The 26997-nt window shown below is 32.9% G+C and overlaps 2 protein-coding genes across 2 annotated transcripts in view; one reads left to right on the top strand and one right to left on the bottom strand.

Moving 5' to 3' along the window:
- LOC109080225 (endoplasmic reticulum metallopeptidase 1) overlaps positions 1-12534 on the top strand; it is a 20327-nt gene extending 7793 nt beyond the window's left edge. Inside the window, exons 5-15 of the mRNA XM_042778523.1 lie at positions 1-139; positions 320-412; positions 4178-4390; positions 5495-5715; positions 8190-8364; positions 8476-8666; positions 9153-9305; positions 10179-10381; positions 10460-10575; positions 11617-11780; positions 11867-12534. The exon at positions 1-139 is cut by the window's left edge and continues 8 nt beyond it. Of these exons, the coding sequence (XP_042634457.1) occupies positions 1-139; positions 320-412; positions 4178-4390; positions 5495-5715; positions 8190-8364; positions 8476-8666; positions 9153-9305; positions 10179-10381; positions 10460-10575; positions 11617-11780; positions 11867-12043 (1845 nt within the window). The 3' untranslated portion in view covers positions 12044-12534. The remainder of the gene's footprint in view (positions 140-319; positions 413-4177; positions 4391-5494; positions 5716-8189; positions 8365-8475; positions 8667-9152; positions 9306-10178; positions 10382-10459; positions 10576-11616; positions 11781-11866) is intronic.
- Positions 12535-14635: 2101 nt separating this feature from the next.
- The window catches only part of ric1 (RIC1 homolog, RAB6A GEF complex partner 1), a 38439-nt gene continuing 26077 nt past the window's right edge, over positions 14636-26997 (bottom strand). The window contains 13 exon segments of the mRNA XM_042778522.1: positions 14636-17031; positions 18428-18616; positions 18700-18877; positions 18956-19156; positions 19819-20100; positions 21126-21261; positions 21347-21505; positions 23022-23741; positions 24603-24719; positions 24798-24936; positions 26027-26187; positions 26268-26357; positions 26427-26537. Of these exon segments, the coding sequence (XP_042634456.1) occupies positions 16746-17031; positions 18428-18616; positions 18700-18877; positions 18956-19156; positions 19819-20100; positions 21126-21261; positions 21347-21505; positions 23022-23741; positions 24603-24719; positions 24798-24936; positions 26027-26187; positions 26268-26357; positions 26427-26537 (2769 nt within the window). The 3' untranslated portion in view covers positions 14636-16745.

Raw genomic sequence — 26997 nt, 5'->3', positions numbered from 1 at the left:
AACCCGTGGCTGGTCCAGGCGTACGTCCGAGCCGCTGTCCATCCGTTTGCATCAGTGGTCGGTCAGGAGGTCTTCCAGAGCGGCGTCATTCCCTCGGATACAGACTTCCGCATCTACAGGGACTTCGGAAAAATTCCTGGTACGATATTCACTTCTGCAATCACATTTATTTGATTGATTTAATAATAGTAATAATAATTATTGTTATTATGCAATTGCTATATAATGTAATTATGTTATATTTCTGAATATTCATTGTCTTTTGAACCATTTTTGTCATTGTGTGTGAAGTGTTTGTCCTCTGGGTCTCGTTGTGCAGGGATTGATCTGGCGTTCATAGAGAACGGTTTCATCTATCACACTAAATATGACACTCCGGAGCGGATCCACACCGACTCCATCCAGAGAGCAGGTGAGACGCACGCTATTCCTGAAATACACGGAAGAAAACATGTGATCCGGAGAAAGAGAGAATGAAGATCTTAGGTGTTAAAGATGCTGAACGAGAGAAAATCAGAGACGAGACAAGCTGCATCTCTCTCATCACACACACACACACACACACACACACACACAAAAACTCACATGAACACACACACACGAACACACACGAACACACACACACACACACACACACACACACACACACACGTCACTGTATCTGTGTGTGTGTGTGTTATTGCTCAGATCAGCAGCATCAGCATTCAGACCGATCCAAACCCAGACACACTGTGTGTTTCAGAGGTTTCTATATGAATTTAATAAAAATCAAAGTCTAAATCTTATAACTTTGGGAATAATTGGAACATTTCATCTGTCTGTGTTCTTCTGACGTCTTGCTGCTTAAGATCATCTTTGTTAGATAATATAAACACTTTTATAAGATTGTGAACTTTATTCTGTGCTGCTGAAGTCAGTTCAACTGAATCACTAAAGATACCAATGTTCATAATCATTATTAGTATGACTATTTATTAATATCTACTAGGGCTGCACGATGTGTCGTTTAAGCATCGATATCGCGATGTACGAATCCACGATAGTCACATCGCAGGATGTGCGATGTAGGCTGTCGTAGTTGATCCGTTATTCATTAACTGTACGGGCCAGCTGCTCCCCGGCCCTTGACGAATGTGATTTGCGGATTAATTGCACAGTTTAACCATCATAGAGTGAAAGTTTATCATTTGCATGTGTTTTTAAGTCCTGTCAGTTTAACAGGGCACATATAAGAGCGAGCAGAGAGAGAGAGCGAGAGAGCCCCGGCCGCGCGCGGCGCGCGTGCTCACCTTCATCGTCTTCAAACAACACGAGCGCTGTCTTGCTCTCTCTCCCTCGCGCATATTAATCAAAATCAATTGTCGAACAAAAAAAAACTATCCAGTGATGAAATGTTTTCTGTGTTGTCAAATCTTGTGCGATATCCTAAACTGCCGAGATAATTACACAACGCGTGCCGTACACGTCTGATTCGCGAACTAATGATTCCTTTGAACCGATTCAATTTAATGAATGGTTTAAACAACTGATCTGTCCAACACTGAACTCACGAGACGTCTGAATTGGTGTATAAAAAAAAAAATCTGTAACACTTTACAATAATGTTCTATTTATTCAACTATTTAACTACATTATTTAACATTTACTATTAGTAAACTGCACTTCTACAACATTGTTAATTTCAATGTTATACTGCTGTTATAATTATAATTTCAACTATAGGCTTCATTGTTGAAATCAAAAGTTGTACAGTATTTGTTAACATAGTTAATGCACTGTGAAGTAACTTTACCAAACAATGAACAGCTGTATTTTTATAAACTAAGATAAACAAAGATTAATAAATACAGTAACAAAAGTATTGCTCATGGTAAGTTCATGTTAGTTATTAGATACATTAACTAACGTTAACAATTCAAACCATATCCTAAAGTTACAAACAAATAATTTACTCTAATTTAAATAATACTGTTTAAATCATTTAAAATGAGAATGTAAGTGTGCTCACACCATTTTTGTTTGTAAGAAAAAATTAGATTAGATTTCATATCGCAATATATATCGCAGAAAAATAAAATATCGCAATGTCATTTTTTCCCAATATCGTGCAGCCCTAATATCTACTATTGACTATTAATTATTAACCATTATTATTTTTATTTTTAATAATGTTTGTATGAATATACAAGAATTAGAATAATTTAAGAATGTATTTAAAAAAAAAAATTATATTATATTAAAATTATTATTATTATTATTAGTAGTAATTTTTATTATAAATAAAAATAATACATGTAATTAATGCTAATAAAATATACTTATAATCATTACTATTTTATTGAATTATTATTATTTTGAAATTTTAATTAATTACCTTTTTTACATAATAATTTTACTAATATAATTTCATAATAATAACAATTATTATTATTATTTATATCACTATTATCATTAATAATACATATTACTACCACTAATAAATTATAATACTAGTAATAATAATAAAAAATTATTATTAAATAGTTTCATATTATTATTATTATTATTAAAATTAATATTGTTATTAAATATAATTATTTAAAAAAATCTATAAAAATAAGTAATGCATTAGCCCAGCTGCAGGCAGTTTAGGGACAGTAAGCAAACGCAGTTTGTTGCATTAATGTAGTATTCAGCTGTTGTGCTTCATTATAAAAGCTGTTAATTATGTCTGATCGTTCAGGGCGGCTCTGATGGATGAATGTAACGCATGTAGACTTCTTCAGTGGCTCAGTAGATGAGTGTTTGCTGATATCCTGAGGAAAGCACATTCAGGTTGTGCTCTGTTAGATTTAACAGACTGTAAAGGTTTAAATTTTAAACCCTCGGCTGTAGAACAACAGCAGCTGTGTGTCTGAGCACCTAAACCTCAGGCATCACGACTGATGCACTTTCTTTTGGTGTATAATGTCTTTTATAAAAAATATGTATATATATATATATATTAGGGCTGTCAAATGATTAATCACGATTAATCACATCCAAAATAAAAGTTTTGTTTACATAATATATGTATGTGTACAGGGTATATTTATTATGTATATATAAATACACACACATAAATTATATATTTAGAAAATATTTGCATGTATATACATTTATATATTTATATTCTTATATTTTATATTATATATAAATATATTTAATATATAAACATAACATATTCTTCTTAAATATATACATGCATGTGTGTGTATTTATATATACATAATAAATATACACAGTATACACACATATATTATGTAAACAAAACTTTTATTTTGGATGTGATTAATCGTGATTAATCATTTGACAGCCCTAATATATATATATATATATATATGTGTGTGTGTGTTTTTGACAAAACTTTTTGTATATATATATATATATATATATATATATATATATATATATATATATATATATATATATATATATATATATATATATATATATATATTATTTTTTTTTTTTTTTTTTTTTTTTTTTTTAATTAAAATAATGCTGTGATTTGGCTTGAAAACAAAATGTATAATTTTAAATAAATAAATATGTTTAAATAATGCTATGATTTGGTGTTAAAATAAATATATTTATTTTGAAATATCAGCAGCAAAGGCTTTTTTCTTGGCAAACTAATAGTAGAAGTAAAACAATACTTCTAATAATAGTAAAATGATCAAATATTTAATAAAAAATTACATACAAAACAATATTTTTCACAAATATAAGTAAAACAGTACAGATTTATATTTGTAGTAATAGACAGCAATACATTGTATGGGTCAAAATGATTGATTTTTCTTTTATGCCAAAAATCATTAGGATATTAAGTAAAGATCATGTTCCATGAAGATATTTTGTAAATTTCCTACCATAAATATATCAAAACTTAATTTTTGATTAGTAATATGCATTGCTAAGAACTTTATTTGGACAACTTTAAAAGTGATTTTCTCAATATTTCGATTTTTTTTGCTAAGTAATTTTTTTGGTTTTCAAATAGTTGTATCTCAGACAAATATTGTCCTCCTAACAAACCATACATCAATGGAAAGATTATTTATTTAGCTTGCAGATGATGTATAACTCTTAACTCTAGTTTTGTGGTCCAGGGTCACATATATTGATTCTGTATCTCATTTGTTTCTGTCTGCAGGTGACAACATCCTGTCTGTGCTCAAACACCTGGTGATGTCAGATGAGCTGGCGGACTCGTCAGCATATCGTCATGGTAACATGGTGTTCTTTGATCTGTTGGGCGTTACCGTGGTCGCGTATCCCGCACGCGTCGGCACCATCATCAACTACATGGCTGCCGTCGCCACGGTGATCTACCTGGGCAAGAAGAGCATGTTAACTAGCAATGCAGGTTAGTGCTGGTTAACATGATGACATAACGGTCACTAACTGTTAATATTAATATTTATTATCACTGAATGGGTTTATTCATTTATTTCATTGATGGGTTTTTTTTTTTTTTTAAATATTTCTAGATTTTTAAACTAAAAAAGCACATATGGAAAATATTAAGTATTGTATATAATTTAAATGTTTATTTATTAAATTTTTAGTCTTGTGATTATTTTAATGTCTCCTTTTCTACTGATATGTTGTTAAATAAATAAATTGTATTTATTTATTTTAACACCAAATCATGTCATTATTTAAAAAATATTAATAAATGTATTTATTTATTCATTTATTTTAATGCCTAATCATTATATCAATATATATATGTATATAAATATATGTAATAATGTGTGTGTGTATATATATATATATATATATATTATAAATTTATTTTAACACCAAATCATAGAAATATTTAAATGACAATTTACACCAAACACCAAAGCACAGCATTATTTAAAATAAAATAAATTCATTTGTTTTTATAGCAAATATTTAAATAAAAATATTTAGCATTATTTAAATAAAAAGTAGTAAAATTTTTTATTTATGTGACACATAATCATAACGTTATTAAAAAATAAAATAAATGAATGCATTTAAATAATTATTAAATAATAGCATTATTTAATTAAATTAAATTATTAATTTCTTTTAATTATATAAAGCATTATTTTAATTATATAAAGCATTATTTAAATGAAAAATACATTTACATTTATTATTAAATGTGTATATATAAATATACATTTAATACATTTATTATTTTATTCAATATTTATATCGAATTTTAAAATGTATTAATATTAATTTGTAATAACCCATGTGATAACTGACTGTATGAGTTTGTTTAGTTAAAGCCAATTCTGTGTCAAATGCTACAGGTACAAACAGGAATCATCACTTGTAATGTGAGTAAAGAACAATATAAAATAGGAGTAACTGAAGTCCACAGCTTCATATTATGAACTGTTTTCTGATTGATTTGATTGTAGAATGTAGAGCACATGTATCGCTGGTCTTGCGTGTTCTGAGGCGTGCGCTGGTCTCTGTCCCGCGGCAGGCGGCCGCTACATGCGTGATCTGGCGTGTGCGGCGTGTGTGGCTGTGTTGAGCTGGTTCGTGACTCTGCTGACGGTTCTGATCGTGGCTCTGCTCGTGACGCTCGCGGGACGCTCCATGTTCTGGTACACTCACTTCTACGCCGCCGTCTGTCTGTACGGATCCGCCGCCGTCGGCAAGATCCTGCTGATCCACACGCTGGCCAGGAACCTGTACTACGGGGTGAGAGCTGGGACAAAATACACCTCACATTCACTCTCTTCTGTCCCAAACTAAACTCAGCTGAAGAGACAAACCCAGTGAGCACACTGTAATATTTACATCAATTTATTTATTGATGTGTTCATAAAATACATTTTTAATTGTTGTCACTGATAACTGATATGAATCTGTTCATTATTTAAATAAAAAAGAATCAATAAATAAATAATATATTTATTTAACAGCAAATCTGTTCATTATTTAAACTGATAAATAATACCACGTTTATTTAACATCAGTAAATTTTAGTTTTAAATAATACAAGAATATTTTTTACATTTTTTTATATCTAAAATATTTATTAATTAATGTCAAGTTTATTTATTTACTGCACGTTGATACCATTATTTAAATAAATAAATAAATAAATAAATAAATAAATAAATAAATAAATAAAATATAGCAAATTAAATTAAATTCATTATTTTATTTATATAGATTTTAAACATTCAATTCATAAAATACATTTTTAATAAATCACAGGTAACTGATATGCTGGCTAATATTAAGAATCTGTTTATTATTTAAATAAAAAATAATCAGTAAATCAATTATATGTTTATTTAACAGAAAATTTGTTCATTATTTAAATAGATAAATAATACCACATTTTTAAACATCAGTAAAATTTAATTTTATATAATACAAGAATATTTTTTATATTTTTTATATTTAATATATTTATTAATTAATGTCAAATGTATTTATTTACTCCACATTTATACCATTTTTTAAATAAATAAAAAAATATTATTAAATAATAATGATATAACAAATAAAATAAAATGTAATATTTTATTTATATATATTTTAAATATTAATTTCATAAAATACATTTTTAATAAATCACAAATATAATCAAAAAATTGAAAACAAAACACATATTTGAATTTATTTAAATGCTAAAGTTCTAAATGACATTGTAACGTTTCAGATGTTTGTAGGATGTGTTTGTAAGGACTTCAGTCACATGAAAGCACAGCTTTTCTCAGGGCTTTGTGTTTGACCTTTCCACTCATTACGGTCACGCGAGGGTCTTTACCTCCGTGTCCAGTCACTAATGACTAATACCTCAGACGCTTAAAGACCCAGAGTTGAACTCGTTAAAGGACAAATATTCCCTTTAGTCTCCCAGTTAATACTAGCTCGTGAAAACTGCATATACAGTATGTTATAAAAGAATGAAAACAGTCTGTGTGTTCGTTCATGCTGTTGTGATTCTGCAGCGTTACATTATTTGGAAAATATCGAAGCTCTGTTCTTGTGGGTTTGTATAGTTACACTTTAATTTCCAGATTAGTTATTAGAATATATTCAGGTCACACAGTGTTAGCGGTTCGAGTTTTTTGTGAGAAATACTGGGTTTGTCCTTCAGCTTTGTGCAGCTCTGCTGAACTATGATTATTCTACTGAATAATGAATGTTACTGAACGTCTTCTAAAGTCCAGATTCAATCACAGCATAAACAAACACATCACGTATTTGCAGTTCTTATCAATATTTGTACATTTTAAAGTTAATTTGTAACACAATTTTACATGATCTTTTTCACATTTTTAAAACACATTTTTATTTTTACTAGTTTTAGGATCTGTTTTTATGTATGTTTGAGTCATATTAATGAATTCTATAAATGAAGTCTTTTTTTTTTTATTTAGAGTTTGTTTGTTTGTTTGGTTTTTTCGTATCAAATAAACTTTAGATTTTTTTTGTTTATTTTGCTACCAACAACATCTTGTCATGAAATACAAACAAACAAACAAAACTATCACTAGTTCAAAAGAAATCATAACACTTTTAAATAAAAAAAATATTTAACACCAAATCTTAGCATTATTTAAATAAAAATAAAATAAAATGTATTTATTTAGTTTATTGTAACACCAAATAGCAGCATTATTTAAATAAAAATGTAATATACTAAATTGTATCATTTATTTTATTGCCAAATCAGTATTATTTAAATGTAAAAATATTTTATTTTATTTTTGTCTGGGTCTTGTTTCAACACAAAATTTAAATCTAAAAATTATTAAATTATATTTTGATTTAAGAAAATTAAGGCTACCTTTTACATTTTGACATTATTTTTATGACAATTAAACACGTTTTACCCCAAATTCTCATGAGAAATTTTATTTTAATTATTTATTTATTTTATAATTCTCATTGTTTCAATGAGAAATCGAGATGCAATGATTAATTTATTATTATTATTATTTTATTTTTTTTATATATTTCATTTACTTTTGGTTCGTTTTTGTAATTCTTATTCATTCTGATTCTTATAAATGAAATATCTTCATTTAATATTGCAAAAATAAATAAATAAATAAATCATTATTTAATTTATTTTGTTTTATTTTATTTTATTTTATTTTATTTTATTTTATTATTTCATTTTATTGTACAAACGAGGTCTCTGTGTGTGTCAGGGTGTGAGTGGCGTGGATCTGTCGGAGCGCTTCTTCGACGTCAGTCTGCTGTTGTGGTGCTGTGCGCTGCTCTTCCTCACTCAGCGTGGCTTGTGTTCGGCGTATGTGCCCATGATGATGGTCGTCTTTCCTCTCGCCAGCAAACTGCTGCTCACCAAACACTTCAGAGCCAGAGGTCAGACAGACCGCAGCATTACTTTGATTGTCCCGTCTCAGTAGTTCAGTCCAGCCGGATTGAGTGTGTGTGTGTGTGTGTGTGTGTGTGTGTGTGTGTGTGTGTGTTCAGGAGCGTCTCTGCAGTACTGCGTCCTGTACCTGACGGGTCTCGCCGTGCCCTACGTCCACATCATGTTCCTCATCTGGGTGGTGTTTGAGATCTTCACACCCATCCTGGGCCGCAGCGGAACCGAGATCCCGCCCGACGTCGTCCTGGCATCACTCGTTACCCTGGCAACCATCATTCTGTCTTCATATTTTGTGAGTCATACAGAATAAATGTAACATAGTAAATACAGCAATTCTAATTCAGAAATGTAAAAAAAAAAAAAAAAAATCTGATTCAAAATGTCAAAAATTACATTTCAAAAATGCAGATTCAAAAATCTGATTGAAAAAAAATCTAATTTTAAAATTCTGAAATCTTATTCAAAAATTCAAATTCAGTAATTCAAATTTTAATTTTTTAATTCTGATATTTAATTTCAAAAATTTAAATTCAAAAACTCAGATACAAAAATTCTAATTTAAAAAATCAGATTCAAAATTTCAAATTAAATGTATATAAAACAAGCAGAGATTAAATTCTCTCTCTCTCTGTCTCTCTGTCTCTCTCTCTCTCTCTCTGTGTCTCTCTCTCTCTCTGTGTCTCTCTCTCTCTCTGTGTCTCTCTCTCTCTGTGTCTCTCTCTCTCTCTGTGTCTCTCTCTCTCTCTCTCTGTCTCTGTCTCTGTCTCTGTCTGTCCAGATGCACTTCATCTATCTGAGCTGCAGTACGAGGCGGATCTTGGCTGGTCTGGGATCAGTGTTTGTGCTGATGTTTGTTCTGGTCTGCTGTGGTCTGTTCTTCCCGTATTCTGCTGACCCGTCCAGCCCACGACCCAAACGCATCTTCGTCCAGGTGCCACCATCACTGATCTCGCTTTAGATCAGGGTTATTACAGTTAACTCAAACTAAAACCATAAAAAACTTTTTTTTTGTTATTTTAAATATAGTATTAAAGTGCTCCTATAATGCCATTTTTAAGGTTCCTAATGTAGTTTTGGGAGTCTCCTACAACAGGTTTACATCCATGCAAGTTCAAAAAACTATATATATATATATATATCTCTGTGTTTTTTTTTTTAAATACTGGTTTTAATTAGTTTAATTTAAAGGCACAACACACAAGAAAACAACAAATAATATAATACTGTATGTGACCCTGGAGCACAAAAGCAGTCTTAAGTCTCTGGGGTATATTTGTAGCAACAGCCAAAAATACATTGTATCGGTCAAAATTATTGATTTTTTTTTTTTTTATGAAGTAATTATTATGTTATTTAGTGATGATGTTGTTTGATGATTTTTTGTAAATTTCCTACCATAAATATATCAAAACCTAATTTTTGATCAGTAATATGCATTGCTAAGAATTCATTTGAACAACTTTAAAGATGATTTTCTCAAGATTTAGATTTTTTTGCACCCTCAGAATCCAGATTTTCAAATAGTTGTATCTCAGACAAATATTACCTGATCCTAATAAAACATACATCAATGGAGAGATTATTTAATCAGATTTGGAAAAATGTACACTTATGACACACAACACAACATATAATGGCACATCAAAATGAAAATGGAAAATATAAAAATAAATTCTAAGTACTTGTCTGAATGGTGTTCACAGTTATGAACTTGTAGTCTGGTTTATAAACCAGAGATGTGAAGCTTATTTTTGAGCACTTTACACGAGATGTTCAGTAATCCAGTGAACACTGATGCTTTCAGCACAGCACACGCGTGCTGCACGCTCTGGACGGGACGGTGGAGCGCTCTGACTCCGGGTTATGGATCAACAGTCTGGATTACAGCGGCATGCAGCACATCACGCCTCACATCCCGCAGATCAACGACAGCATCCGCACACGCTGCTCCGAGCAGCTGCCCTACTGCGGCTTCCCATGGTTCCTGCCGGTCAAGTTCCTGGTCAAGTGAGTCAGATGGACAGAGATCCCGACGCTCTCGCTGTCCTTCAGCTCTCATGAAAGCCGCTCTTTCTCTGATTTCAGGAAGAGCTGGTATCTTCCTGCTCCCGAAGTCTCTCCTGAAGCTCCGCTGCAGTTCCGGCTCTTATCCAGACAGGACACTGAGTGGGGAACCATTAAAATGAGCTTCGAGGCCAAAGGTGAGAGGTCAGGGTCATTTCATCATGAACGGAAATGATCCTAATGACTGCTGATAACCGTATTCTTCAAAAAAAAAAAAAAAAAAAAATGCACACCATAAAACTCATGTTAGTTTCAAATATAATTTTTTCGTATAATTATTTTTTAATATTTGTCAAAATTAAAAATAATAATCAGTAATGTCTAATTTTATTCTTCAAAATATTTTTTTTAATTACTGAAACTTCTCAGTTTTAAATGCATTACAAACATTTACAGACTAGTTTTAGAGTTGTATATTATATATAAATATATATAAATGATTATATGCTAAAAAGTGTAAACATTTGACATGCATATCAATTTGAGTTTGAAAAATGATATTACAACTATTTTTTTAACTAGTTTGTTATATATGCAAATTATATTGCATATATAACAAACATGACTATTTAAATTTGTACTTATTTTAATATTTCAGTTTACATTTTTTATTTATTTTAGTTGGTATATATTTTTATAATGTAAACATACCTGATGATTGATATATATATATATATATACACACATGTGTGTGTGATTTTTTTTTTTTTTTATAATATATATAATCATATTTATATTGTGTGTGTGTGTGTGTGTATATATTTATTTATTTATATATAAATGTGTGTGTGTGTGTGTGAAAATTAAATATATATATATATATATATATATATATATATATATATATATAGTCATATTTATTATATGTAAATATACATTGATTATCAAGAATTATGACTGTTGATAATTTAATAATCAAATAAGCTTTACAAATTTCTGCAGATCCTTTACGTTCACAAACAGCTTCATCACACACTGCATGAAAGGCAATATTGGAAATGGCATAATAGAGGCACTTTAATTTATATTTAAATAAATAAATGAATGACTTTATTATTTCAACAGCTTTCTAAATATGCATGTACTTGTTTTGTTTTGTTGATTTTTGAGATTAAAGATGAAATCCGTGTTTAATAATCCAGTCAGTGTTTAGATGAGATCACACTGTTCTCTTTCAGGTCCGAGTCACATGTCTCTGTATCTGCGTCCTCACGCCGGCGCGTCTCTGGTGGGCTGGTCGTTCGGGGACGGGACGCCGCGGTTCGATCTGAGCGGAGAGTATTTCGTCTTCTACTCTCACGGCCTCGACGCTCCGGCCTGGAGCTTCTGGTTTGAGATCCAGGTGAGTCTGACACGTGTGGAGCCGGAGGAGAGCCAAGGCCTTTCTGATCTGAGTGTGTGTGTGTGTGTGTGCTTCTGCTCTTTCAGCCGCCCGAATCCTCAGACGCGCCTCCTGACCAGGGGCTGATCTCTCTGGCCGTCTCGTCTCATTACTTCTTCGGTCCAGACCGGCGCTCGGAGCCGCTGGAGGCTTTACTGAAGAGATTCCCGGCCTGGGCCTTTCCATCGTCCTGGGTCAGCACCTATCACATGTACAGATACTGAGGGACGCAAGCGGACCCCCGTCTCACACACACACACACACACACACAGAGAGAGAGAGAGAGACCCCCTCAATCAGTGCACACCCATAAACTCCACACCAGCTCCTTCATTCACAACAACTAACTGACATTTCATTTCATTTTAGTATTTCATTTCATTTCATTTTATTTAAATAAAAATACAATATTTTTATTTTATTTTATTTTATTAGTTTAGTTGTATAGTTTACTTTAGTTTATCTCATTTATATTTTACTTTTTAATTTTTTATTTTATTTATTTTATTTTTTTCTGGGTCATGTTTCAACACAAAATTGAAGTATTAAATGATATTTTGCATTAAGAAAATCAAGCCTACCTTTTACAGTGTGACATTATTTTTTATGACAGTTAAACACGTTTTACCCCAAAATCTCATGAGAAATTTTCTTTTAATTATTTAATTATTTTATAGTTCTCATTGTTTCCATGAGAAATTGAGACACAATGATTAATTTCATTTTATTTTATATATTTTATTTTTATATATATATATATATATATATATATATATATATATATATATATATATATACTGTATATATTATTTATTTTTTTTTTTTTTTTTCCAAATATTATTTAATTTACTTTTGGTTTGTTTTTGTATTTCTCATTCGTTCTGATTCTAATTAATGAAATACCTTTATTTAATATTGCAAAAATAAATAAATCATGATATTTCACTGATAAAAAATCAGAAAGAATGAGAATTGCAATAATGAACTAAATATATATTATTTAATATTTCTAAAAAAAATAACTTTTTGTTTGTGTAATGTAAACTAATATTATTTTTTGATATTTCTTAATATTATTTCTGATTCTTCTGAATCCAATCCGGTTTTGTTTGATCTGTTTTTTTTTATTTTTATATTTTTGATTAGAATAAATTAATTAGTAGTACACAACCATTATGTATTATGAGGAATATAAATTATGAATTGAAATTCTCTTTTATATATATATATATATATATATATATATATATATATATATATATATAGTTATATAGTTATCTTACGAGTAATGAGAATTGTGAACAGGGTGTTTAATTGTCATGAATATAATGCAGATCATCTCAACGGTTTTGTGCGCCGTCTCAATATTTGTGTGTTGATCGGAGAGATTCACTGCTTCACCGGAACAAACACAGCGACAGATTCAGTGCTTTCGGAGGGTGTCACCTTTTTTTTTTTTCTGTTATTATATTTTTTTTCGGAGGTTTTCACAGCTCAAAGACGACCTCATTTCCGGTTCGCGACAACAAAAGGACTCGAGCAGAATCTCAAGCTGTTTTCCTTGTTCTTGGTGTTTTATTCAACTTGATCTGATTTAAACCATATACAAACAAACATACACTGATAAATGTGTTTCTTTGTCCAGATGATTGTGGAAATATGACTGTGATGATGAATGTTCAATTAATGCAGTTCGTCTTACTAACCTATGTTTGTCTTTTTGTTTGGGATGAGAGGATGTTCTGTATTTTCAATCTGTTCTCGTACTAATCCATGAGCTGATCACAGATTCACCAGGATCCTTTACCAGCTAGAGCTGGATTTGCATGTTTGACTTCAGCAAACAAAAGCAATGACAGAAAATCCTGCACATCACTGTAAAATACAGTCAGCAGCCACTTACAATAATAACTGTAATCACATGACGTTAAATGATTAAAAAAATTGATGTTTGTCTTAATTTCTCAAACTGGTCATATTTGTTTTTTGACTCAAACGGTACGAAACTCATTTCTTGGCACACAGCTGCTGTAGTTTTGATGTCAGAACTCATGCATTGATGTCTGTTAGAGATTGATCGAAGCGTTTCTGTGTAGCTTTCGGTGCTCTTCTAATTAATGTTAATATCGTTTGCTGCATTTAATTGTTTTTCTGCTATAAATCAATTTTCTATAAGAAAATCACTTTTAGTCTCCTGTCATTTGTTTATAGTTTTCTTGTTCAGATTTAAGAATTTTTCAAAAAATAATAAAAACCAAAAAATAGATATATTAAAAAATATAAAAAATACGTTTTTTTTTTTTAAAAGACAAAAATGTTTTATATATATATATATATATATATACACATTACCTTTTACAAGTTTGTATCTGTAAGAGTTTGTAATGTTTTTGAAGTTGTTGGCTGCATTTATTTGAAAAAATACATATATTAAAATTTTTAATTGCTATTTAAAACAGCTGTTTTCTATGTGAATCTCTGTTAAAGTGTAATTTATATCTGTGATGTGCAGCTGTATTTTCAGCATCATTACTGCAGTCTTCAGTGATTTGCTGCTCAAGAAACATTTCTGATTATTATCAGTTGAAAACAGTCAATATTTTTGTTACATTTTATTTTTCAGGACTAGAAAGTTCAAAAGAACAGCGTTTATTTGACATAGAAATCCTGTATAACATTATAAATGTTATAAATTATGAAAAAATATCAATTTAAAAATAAAAATTCCACTGTAGTGTATTTTAAGACACTTTAAAAATGTGAATATATTTTTCCAACACATCTGAAACGGATTAGGAAAAAAAAAAATCGGCACACAATGTTTAAAAAATAATTTATTGTTCTTTATGTACAGGAAATGTAGAAAACGGAGTAGAAAAGTTGTGTACAGGAAACTCTCTTTACACTGCATTGAGAAGAAACTCCAGGATTCAAACTGTACAGATGAAGAAGCTCAAGAGTACCGACTCGATCAAATCCTCAGTCCACATGAAACCACACGTCAGAGGGATTGTGGGTAATCCGTACCATGAACACGTCCGTGAATCTCACACACGGGAGCTCTTTGGTTTATAAACAACATGATCATCAGAAATACTGCGACAAGAGGAGAAGAAACCACTTAAACTGGCCAAACATCGCCGGACTGGTTCCGTTTCGCTGGTTTCATGGGGTTTTGGGCACTTGTCAGCTGGTTTGGGAGCCACTGAACCAGCTTAAACCAGATCAGACCGGTCTAAGCCGCTCGTTTAAGCCATTTGGGGGAAAATAAAACATTAAAATAAAGATGCATCTCATTAAAGCTGCTAAATACTCAGAGACGACTGTCAATAACGCATAAGAGCTACAAGAACTAGAAGAAGAAGAAGAATACAAAGGCTTTGATGCGTGTAGACAAGACGAACACTGGACACATTAATACTGAGGATCGTTCAGATTTCATAAAACACACACACGAGAGAAACTCAACCCCGCGTCCGTCTCTTTGTCCTGCCGCTCGAATAAATACACAAAACCTGCAACAACGCAACCTAGAGCACACAAAACACTCGCAATAACGCAGTCAGACGAGATCTAGCGATGCAAAACTGCTTCTCTGAGATTAATAATCAGAAATACACATTATCATGGCTGTAAAATAATAACAAGTGTGTTTATGTCTTCATGAAGGAGCGTCAAACGCTGGAAAAGCTCCGATATTTTCCTCATCGGTGGCTCTACACGAGACTCGCAGCTTAAAAACAAATAAAAGCTGTCGGTTTCAACGCTACAAACATGATCCAGATCAGACTGGAGAAGATCACAGGTAACATTAAAACATCTCAGACACGCATTAAAACACACTTCATCTGACTCCCAGAGCTCCACAATCAAAGTGTGCTTCCTCAAATCATCATCTGTGCCACGTCTGATTCTCTGCACTGCAAAAAAATCACTTTCTTAGCATTTCTGTCTTCTGCATTTCTGTTCCTGTGTTTTCCAGTTTTAACCACGAACGAAATGACTGTATTTTGCTCATTTTGATGAGATATTAAACCTTGTTTTCTGATAAAAAATAAGTAGGTTTAGGCTTAAAAAAACAAAACAAAAGTGTACTTTTTAGTTTATAGAAAATTTAGAGAGAACATAAAAGTACAAAATAAAAATGATACACAGTGTTTGTTTACTTTGTTAGCAGCCTGTTTTTATGCCCTTATGATATTCAGTCTTGATTTTTATCAATAAAATTGCCAAAATGATGGAGTTCATGCTTAAAACAGGAAAAAGAAAAAAATATATATATATATATATGAGAATGAAGAAAAACAGTGATTAAAAATTGCATATTTAAGATTAATGACAAAAAAAAAAACATCAATAATGAATTTTATCATCTTGTTTGAAAAAAAAATAAAAAATACTGCATGTGTTTGATTGTGTGAACTGTTTGAAAAAAATGATCAAAATGAAGTTAACTTTTGCTTAAATGAAGAAAATATGTGCCATAGCCTATAATCTTTTTTTGACCCTACTGGCAGATATTTGCTCGTTTAAAGAAAAAAAAAAAAAATTTTCACAACTAAATTATGAAAGAAAATTATATTAATCACACCATTTTAAAAAAAAAAAAAAAAACACATTTTAGCAAAAAAGACCTTGCTTTAAGCATAAACTCACTGTATGTTGATTGTTTTTATCAGAAAACGAGAGTTCAGATCAAGTTTTGGTAAATGCGTTTAGTTGCTCGTTCTGGAAAAGACAAAAACAATGAAGAAAGTGATGCTTTGCAGTGTGAAGCTGAGAAGAGCAAAACATGATGCTTTTGACCACAGGATGCTGAAAACACAGCAAAACACACACGACACTGCAGTCTGGACGAGCTGGAATAAACACACACACACACACACACAGGTGACGCTGCAGCCGTCTGCGTCTGATCCGAGCGCGTCATGAGAGGGTGCAGTCGTATGATCCCTCCTCCAGCGGCTCGTCCTCCTGCTCCTCCTGCGGCGTGTCGTCCAGCGGGGCTCCTGCGGGGCCGTCCTGAGGCAGCGGGTGAGCAGACGTCACGGCCCCGCGGGCGTCCTCGGCTCGGGGCAGCAGCAGCGGCGGCTCGCTCAGTTTGGACGCTCCGGCCGGCTGGAAGGCTTCGGGCTGAACCTGCTCCACAGGAACCTCCACCAGCTTCAGCAGCTGAGGACGAATCAGGCTCAGGAACGGCTTGTAGCCCAGACTGACCGCAGAAACAGTTCCAAAACAACAGAAAATTATTCATTTTATCTGCAAATTAGAATTCTTTTTCTGTTCTAAGAAACCTTAACTGACATGATATAAACAACAAATAAATTTAAGAAAAAAATTATTTAAATTGTAATTTTTGTGTATGTGTGTGTGTAATGTTACAAAAGATTTCCATTTCAAATAAATGCTGTTCTTATATACGTACAGTACAGGTCAAAAGTTTGGAAACATTACTATTTTTAATGTTTTTGAAAGAAGTTTCTTCTGCTCATCAAGCCTGCATTTATTTGATCAAAAATACAGAAAAAACAGTAATATTGTGAAATATTATTACAATTTAAAATAATTGTTTTTTTACATTTATTATACTTTAAATTATCATTTATTTCTGTGATGCAAAGCTGAATTTTTAGGATCATTATCACATGATCCTTTAGAAATCATTCTAGTATGATGATTCATTATCAAAGTTGGAAACAGTTCTGCTGCTTAATATTTTTTCAGAACATGTGATACTTTTTTAGGATACTTTGATGAATAAAAAGTAAAAAAAAAACAAAAAAAAAAACGCTATGTTTTTAAAATATAAATATTTTGTAATAACAATATACACTACTGGTCAGTAATTTGGGGTCAGTAATTTTTTTTCTTTCTTTTTTTTAAATATAATCAACTACTTTTATTCAGCAAGGATGTGTTAAATTGATAAAAAGTGATAGTAAAGAAAATATATTATTAGAATATATATTATTAGAATTATTTTTTTTTATTTTGAATAAATGCAGTTCTTTTTAACCTTTTATTCATCAAATATATTAGACAGCAGAACTGTTTCCAACACTCATAATAAATCAGAATATTAGAATGTTTTCTAAATGATCATGTGATAGACTGGATGTTACATGTAGAACTGTTTCCAACACTCATAATAAATCAGAATATTAGAATGTTTTATAGGTGTTAATTATTTTTTTAAAGTATATTCAAATAGAAAACTATTATTTTAAGTTGTAATAATATATCACAATATTACTGTTTTTTCTGTATTTTTTGATCAAAATAAATGCAGGCTTGATGAGCAGAAGAGACTTCTTTCAAAAACATTAAAAATAGTAATGTTTCCAAACTTTTGACCTGTACTGTGTATACTTTCTATTCATCAAAGAATTTTTCAACATAGTAATATTTCACAATATAATTAACAGTATTTTTGATCAAATAAAGGTTAAAATAAACATTATAAACTCTTACAGATACAAACATTTCAATGGTAGAGTAAATAAATGTTAAAAAAGAGATACAGATAGACAGGTCTGACTCGCTCAACTTTGCTGATGACTTTTAAATGGCAGTGTTTAAACACATTATACAAATGCCGTGATACTGACCAATCAGACGAGGCCCACAGGTCGACCGCTATCAGCCCGGCTCGGATGCTCTGGACCGTTTCTGCTGGGACTTCTGGACTGTCCAGAAACCCCACGACCTGCTTAATGACGCCGGCGTCTCGTAAGATCAGCCCGATGACAACGCACCACTCCAGACAGCCGGCCTCCATGAAGACGTGCAGCAGATACCTGACACAAGCACATCAGAGTCTCGTCAGCATCGACTCAAACTGCTGCCTCAACGTCTACATCACCAGACTGCACCGACTCACCGCAGCTGCACCTGACTCTTGTGCGGCCCTTTATTGGCCAGCTCCATGGAGATGTGCTCCAGCTCTGATTGGCTGAGACTGAGGGTGGAGAAATTCTCGTCCACCATCGTCCAATCACCATCCACCATGGAGCTGGTCTCAGTGAGGTCCGTGGCTGAACCGATGCTGCACTCCTCTCCTGATAAACAGAGAAAAACACCATTAGAGAGAGAGCTAGAGCGAGAGAGAGAGAGAGAGACTGATCTTACTCGCTCACCTTTGTTGATGAGAGGAGAGAGAAATGCCTCCTGCGTCTGCGGCGCTCCGAGAGAGGAGGCGGAGTCCAGTTCCTTTGACACCACCCCCAAGCCATCCAGCCATCTGTGATTGGCTGTGGTGACCTGAGGGGGCGTGGTGTCCATGTCACTGTTCAGCAAACTGTCCGCAGACTGAGACTTCAGCAAACGAGAACTCAACACTGCGATGAGAGAGAGGATCATGTGACCGCTCAGTCATAACAGCTCATTAAATCTTAAAGGTGCAGCGGTTACAAACACAGTTTAAATGCATGACTAACATTATATTTATTTACATTTGAACTTATAGAATTTATAAAAGTTTTGAGAAAAAATGAAAAACAAAAATAAATTAAAACTAAATCATGTATAACAGATATAATTTTATAATTTAAAAATAATACTTATTTTTACTTCTAAATTTGTATATTAAATTAAGAGAACTTAAAAAAAAATCTTAATTTACATAAAAATATATACATAAAAATAATCATATATATCTATATCTATATATATTTAAAATTAATCAAATACTTTTTTTAATCTGATGTTTTAATTATATGTATAAAATTTAGAGAGAAAATAAAAATAAAACAATTAAAATTACATATATAAATAAATAAATAAATGCAAAAAAAAATTACATAATCAGTATTATATATATATATATTTTTTTACATAATTTAAAAAATATATATTTTATTTCATTATTATTTCTTATTTTTATTTTTTAGTTTATAGAAAAATCTAGAAAAAATAAAAGTAAAAAATCTAAAGAATCATACCTCAATACAGAAACATTTGCAGTTTAAAACCAGTGTCTGTGATAGTGATGAGGACATACCTGGACGGCAGCGTCCATTCTTTAGCGGTGAGTTAATGGAGCATGCTGGGATTACAGGGAATGGCCACAGAAAGTCTTTATGCAGGCATTTGAGGGCGGTAACGAAGTCGTCGACCCGGGCCACCCGCATGCGCTCCCGACACAGCCAGCCAATCAGCTCGAAGCCCAGCTGGGCGGAGAAACAGCCCAGATCCCGCAACCTGACCTGCTCCAGCAGGTGCCGCGCATGACGCCACAGCATCATATCAATGTAGAGATTCTCCGCAGAGTCACTGTCCTTACACCAGCGCCCCCGCTGAGCACCACACACACCACACACCACACACCCCCCCACACCCCCCCACACACACACACACCCACCCCACACACACACACACACACACACACACACACACACACACACACACACACACAATATAAGCCCAACCACACTGTGACTTTGATACTTACTCAAAGTACAAGATACTAGTGATTAGGGCGGAACGATTCAGACAAAAACATCTCATTGCTATTTTTCTGATAAAAATTTAATAATAATAATAATAATCATAATAAAGATCATTATAATAATAAAAACAATGCTTATTATAATGTTACGATATGAAGTGTTTTTTAATTACTATTATTATTTTTAATAATAAAATAAAAATACTTCAATAATGAAAATATAAATAATAAAGATCATTCTAATACTATAAACAATAATAATATTGATATTATCTTTATGATTAAAATTAAAATAAGTATTTCTATGTATTTTACTAAATGTTTATTGTTAAAGAATGTTAAAAAAAATAATAAAATAAAGATCATTATAATAATAAAAACAATACTTATGTTATGATATGAAGTATTTTTAAATTACTATTATTATTTTTAATAATAAAATAAAAACTTTAATAATGAAAATATAAATAATAAAGATCATTCTAATACTATAAACAATAATACAGTTGATATTATCTTTATGATCAAAATTAAAATAAGTATTCCTATGTATTTTTACAAAATGTTCATTGTTAAATAAAGAATATTAAAAAAAAGTAATAAAATAATAATAATTTTTATTTTTATTTTACAGCCCAATGTTAAACAATTCCAGTACTAATATTTATGTCAAATAATAGTACAGCCTTGCTAGGCTCCTATGAATACAGCCAAGGTCCTCTCATTTCTGTATCAGAGCTAAAAACAGTGTTGACCAGCAGCATTTCATTATATATAGTGATTAACGAGAGAGAAGAATCATAGAATCTTCTTTTCTGAACTTTTTCTGAGTGAGAGAGAGTGTGTGTGTGTGTGTTACCCTTTGGAGGACGGGCCGAACGGCACGCTCAGGGTCTTCTGCAGGTTGAACTTTCCTCCGGCGATGCTGTCGGCCGACTGAGACAAACTGATGCTGCGGTTCCGGAAGAACTCGAAGCCGCCCGTGGAGCTCTGCTCCTGCAAACACAAGCACACACCCCTGCTGTCACCTCAGGAGCTTCCACACGCAGCACCATCATCATCATCATCATCATCATCTCACCTGTGTGGTGGGTGTGCTGGGCGGAGTCTCGCTCTCCCCTGAACCAATGGCCTTGAGGAAGCGGATCATGTGACGACACAGATCCCATTTGCCCTGTTCCAGAGCCGTGTTGAAGAGCAGAGTGGCGTGTTGACGGCTGACCGCCGGGACCTCCATGTTCTGAGCAGAGAACACACAAGAGGAATACAAATAATAGAAACAACTGAAATGATTTAATAAGATACCCCCCCTCTCCCCGCAGACATCATACACCACACAAACACAAACACATGACTGTTCCTCTAGTTCATCCAAATGAGATAAGAGACATTTGGAAATGCCATTTTAAAATAAATTAACAAACCAAGATCAACACAAAACCAAGTAAGAGAACAAAATATATATATAAGCATTATCTTGTAACTGCTAAAAGGCTCTCCTTCACAGAAATGCTTTAAATAATATAATGAGCAAAATAACAAATAATAACAGATAATAATTCATTCATTATATAGTTAAATATTAAATAGCAGTAGGTTAAAAAAGTTTGTTGCTTGATTTTAGAATGACATGTAATGCAGATTTAAAGCTCATCTTTTATTCAATGCATTGCTCAAATGTTAAAAATTGCATTGTTAACAGCTCATATTCATTCACAAAAATTCATTCATACAAATTTGTAAGAACTTACATCTTTTATTTTCAAGAATTCGTACAATTGTTCAAGATTTTACTTTAAAAACAAGAAACATTATTTTAATTTATTTGCTGCACCACAAAATCATTTAAAGTACCGAAGATGGAAAAGAGAAGAATACAAATGGTAAAATAAAAAAATATATAAAACTCTATAAAACTTGATTTAAAGATGTTATGCATTTTTAAAAAAAGTAAATATGTGTCCCTGGAGCACAAAAGCAGTCTTAAGTCTCTGGGGTATATTTGTAGTAATAGCCAAAAATACATTGTATGGATCAAAATTATCGATTTTTCTTTTGTGCCAAAAATCATTAGGATATTAAGTAAAGATCATGTTCCATGAAGATATTTTGTAAATTTCCTACCGTGGCCAAAAATCATTAGGATATTAGGAAATCATTAGAATACTGTAAAAATTCATTTGAACAAACTTTATAGTTGATTTTCTCAATATTTTAGATTTTTTTTGCACCCTCAGATTCCAGATTTTCAAATAGTTGTATCTCAGACAAATATTGTCCTCCTAACAAACCATACATCAATGGAAAGATTATTTATTCAGCTTTCAGATGATTTAGAAATCTCAATTTCGAAAAATTGACGCTTAAGACTGGTTTTGTGATCCAGGGTCACATATTATATTTTTTGCAAAATATGCATATTTAACATTCTAATATTTAAAAAGTTTGAACGATCCAACGATAACTTTGTTCAGCATTTTTACAAGTCAGATATAAAACAATTTAAGCATTTTTGAGAGCCTGATATCTGTTCATAAAAATTCATAGAAATTTGTAAGAATTTATTTTTTTAAGAATTCATACAAATTTGTAGGATTTTACATAAAAATAAGCAAACATTACTTTAATTGTTTTGTTACACCACAGAATCACTTAAAGTGGGTTACAGTACTGAAAATGGAAAAGAGAAAAACTTTAGTCGAAGTGAAACCCGTGTTTTTTAGTATATATATGAAGCAAGGAGGTTCTGTCCTCACCTGCAGGATGATCAGGTAGGACGCGGCCGTGTCCAGATCCTGTGCCATCAGACACTCCTCGAACAGGTCTTTGGGGTTCCCCACCGCGGCGAACAGGTAGTTCCACAGCGCGTATTCAGTCTTGCGTGCGCAGTGCACGATGGTCTGCAGGAAGAGTGGGAACTCGGTCACGAACTTGGCGACGGTGGGCAGCAGCGGGTCAGGGATGGGCTCTCGGGACGTGGCCTCCTCCTCCAGCACCACGTGCACCATCAGCTCCAGGACGTGAGGGAAGTACGGCAGCGTCGCGCAAGACTGCGCCAGCATCAGCGCCTGCTCGCCCAGGTTACGCACCAGCAGCTGTCTCAGGATGTGATGGAGGTAGATCTGGGACGTCCGCTCCACCGTGCAGAAGGGGAAGAGCGCCTCCAGCGAGGACGAGCCGGGCCCGTCGAACAGCACCGTCTCGTTGGAGGCGCCCAGGATGAGCGCGTCCTCGAACAGCACAGTGAGCGGGTAGATGTTGATGTGGAAGGGCAGCATGATCCGGCGCGACAGGAACGAGTGCGGCTTGCGGTGGTCCTCGCAGGGGAACAAAAGAGGAAGCCACACCTTCATCCCCGCCTCGCCGCATGAGAGCCATAGAGCCTCCATCAGGTGGCGTTTCTTGCGGTTGCTGCGGCAGGTGGTCCAGACGTTCTCCACGCACTGAGCCAGAACCACCGGCGGACAGAAGGGAAGCTGCCGGAGGAAGACAGGACGAGAGTGAAATAACTCTGCACCGTCAGACACTGACTTTCACAGAGTGCAACAGTGATGATGCAGAGTTGCTAGGGTGTTCTGGATAGTTGCTAGGTAAAAAAGATCAGCTACGAGGTGAATCACAACATTGCAAACCTTGATTTGAAGGAAAAAGCTATTTTAAAGGATTGTTCAACCCATCATTGAACACAAAAGAAGATATTTAGAAGAATGTTGGTAGCCAAACAGATGCCAGTAGCCATTGACTTCCACAGTATTGAAGAAAAAAACAAAAAAACATACAATTGTAGTCAATGGCTACCGGCAACAATTCCATAAAACATTGTGAACGACACTAAATAAAAACAATGGATAAATATAAAACCAAATTAAATGAATGAAAAAAATAAATAAATAAATAAACATAAAACTATTGATTTAAAGATGTTGGTTATGTATTTCGAAATAATTTTGAATTTACTGTAAAATACACCTATTTAGATAATAATGAAATTTAAATATTTATATAAATATAATTTTTTACATATAAATATAATTGGAATTTTATTAACTTTTTTTTTTGCATAAATTCTATAAAAAAATAAGTATTTATATTAGTGGAGATTTCTCTGCGGAATCATGGGTAATGTAGTTTTTCACCAGGAATTCTGCTGTTAAATGTGATTATTTTTAAATAAGTTGAAATAATGCTCGTAGCTCACAGTAGCTCTGCCTTTAACGGTTTATGAGTTATTGTTAAAAACCAATTCCTCTATGGAGAAAATGAATGGGATTTTTAGTTCCGTAACTCGACTGTTTTGTTCAATGCGATCAGGATGAGGGGCGGGGCATCGAACTCACCAGCTTCGTCTGATTGGCCGGCGTGTCCTTCTCTCGTACCTGTGGGCCGGATCGGTCTCTCTGCAGCATGATCAGCTGACCGGCCAAATTCAACAGGATACTCTCCGCCGAACAGGCCTGGCACACACAGACCCCTCATGAGTATGAATACATACGTACATACATACGTGTGTGTGTGTGTGTGTGTGTGTTCACCTGCTGCGGGGCTTTGAGCGTGATGCCGGTCTCTGTCCGTACTGATGTGAGGGTCACAGACACCACCAGAGCGGGGTGAGGAATATAGCGGGACATGGAGACCTCCTGCAGCAGCTCCACACTGGCCGACGGGCTCGGACTGATGACACAACAATCAAGAAATCTGAATAACTAATACTAGAAACATCCATCCATCCAAACACCTGGGTCATATCTATGAAGCATCAAATTTGAAATAATATTATTAAGTAAGATTATTTAGTCTGTTTCTATTGACTGTTTTCTTTCATTATTATGAAAAAGCGGTTTAGGAAAATCAATGTTTGGAAAAACATGATTGATGCATTATTTCATTCAGAAAAGAAAAGAATGGTAATTTTTACTATTAAAAAATAGTAAAAAAATAAAATAAATATATAAATGTAAAACAAATAACATACACAATGAAACATTTGTAAATGTAAATATTTTAGTAATTAAAAAAAATAAAACAAAAACAAAAATTTATTAAGTCAATAAATATTAACAATAAAAAACACATACATAAAGTGACATTTGGAAATTTTCATTTGTATTATGATTTTTTTTTTAATGAAACAAAAAAAATTACAAATAAACACACACATATAAATAAACAGATGTCTGGAAATGCTTATTTTTATAATTAAAAATTAATAAAACAAAATAAACAAATCAATCAATAAAAATAAACAATAAATAAAAAATAACACCTACATATACATTATGAGTAATTTGAAAAATGCTCATTTGTATTCATTTTTGTAAATGAAAGAAAAAAAAATAACACACATATAAATAAAGAGATATTTTTATTAGTAAACAATATAAATAAATAAATAAATAAATAAATAAATACCACACACAGACAGACATTGGGAAATGCTAAATTATATAATTATCTGTATTTTTTGTTGCAAGTGTGTAAAAAGTAAAAACACTAATAATCGGAAGAATATTTCATCTGTAAATATAATAATTTGAAAAACGAGTACACACTTAGTTTCAGATTTTTAGCGTTTTTACTTTTTACACACATGCAACAAGATCAGATATTAATTGAATCATTTAAATGTAGCACTAGTTTTGTGAATGTTATCACGTTTTAATAATAACTGTGTTTTTAATGCATCTACCAAAATAAACTAGCACATTTAAGCACTGATTATGGATTCAGTTATTGTTCCTCTATATGTCTGTGAGTGTTTCACCTGTCGTGTCGTCTCTCGATGCTGTACAGACAGATGGAGCAGTCGGCCCGGAACAGAATCACCACGTTACGAAACACGTTGAGCAGCAGCGTGTCTGCGTGAAGCTTAGTGACGCTGGCAAACGCGTTATCCAGGTTAGACGAGCGCACGTATAACCTCAGCTACAAGCACACATCAGTTCATCAATGTACAGTTCAATCAACACTGATAAATGACAGGAGTATTCACTGAACTGTCTTGCCTCTTCCTGCCGGTCAATGAAATTGTAACAGGCAACAACAACAAAGTCGTTCCACCACGCGAGACCTCCCGTCACCGTCATATTCTGCTCCTGAAACACACACTTAATGTTAGAAAGGCTCTTTCATGAGTTATTTTGCTTTCAAATTAAAAGACGTACCTGTGTGACGTTACCGAACAGTTTCCACTTCCTGGTATATAAGGAGTAATGTGCAATTCCACGGCGGCCAGCTACGGCCACACACTGACCAGACCAGTCTATAGCCGCGAACTACACACACACACACACACACACAAATGGAATGTTTATTGAAATGCTCATTAACATACGCCCGCCCACATTTGCATATCATCACATATTCATTATAAAGCAGCTTCACCAGCACTGCTGATAGTGCATGAAGGCTATCTAATCAAAACAGGGGTCATTTACATATTCAAGTCTTAAAGGTACAGCAGCAGGAGTGTGTATGAGTTAGAGAGGATGGAAAAATAGTTATCAGAAACTACAAAATAAGGCCAGAGACTAACATATGTAGACTTAAGGAATAATTCAGGGAATGGGTGCCGTCAGAATGAGAGTCAAACAGCTGATAACAAACAACATCATCATAATCCACAGCACTCAGTCCATCAGTTAACATCTGGAGAAGACAAAAGCTGAAACAAACTCCTTAATCCATAATAACACTTCCTGCAGTGAAAAGGTGTTCTGGTGTGAATCAGGAGAG

Source organism: Cyprinus carpio, chromosome A21 (assembly GCF_018340385.1).
Source record: "Cyprinus carpio isolate SPL01 chromosome A21, ASM1834038v1, whole genome shotgun sequence".
NCBI lineage: Eukaryota > Metazoa > Chordata > Actinopteri > Cypriniformes > Cyprinidae > Cyprinus > Cyprinus carpio.
The sequence above is the reverse complement of the archived record's forward strand: the minus strand, read 5'-3'. Positions and strand labels throughout refer to the sequence as shown.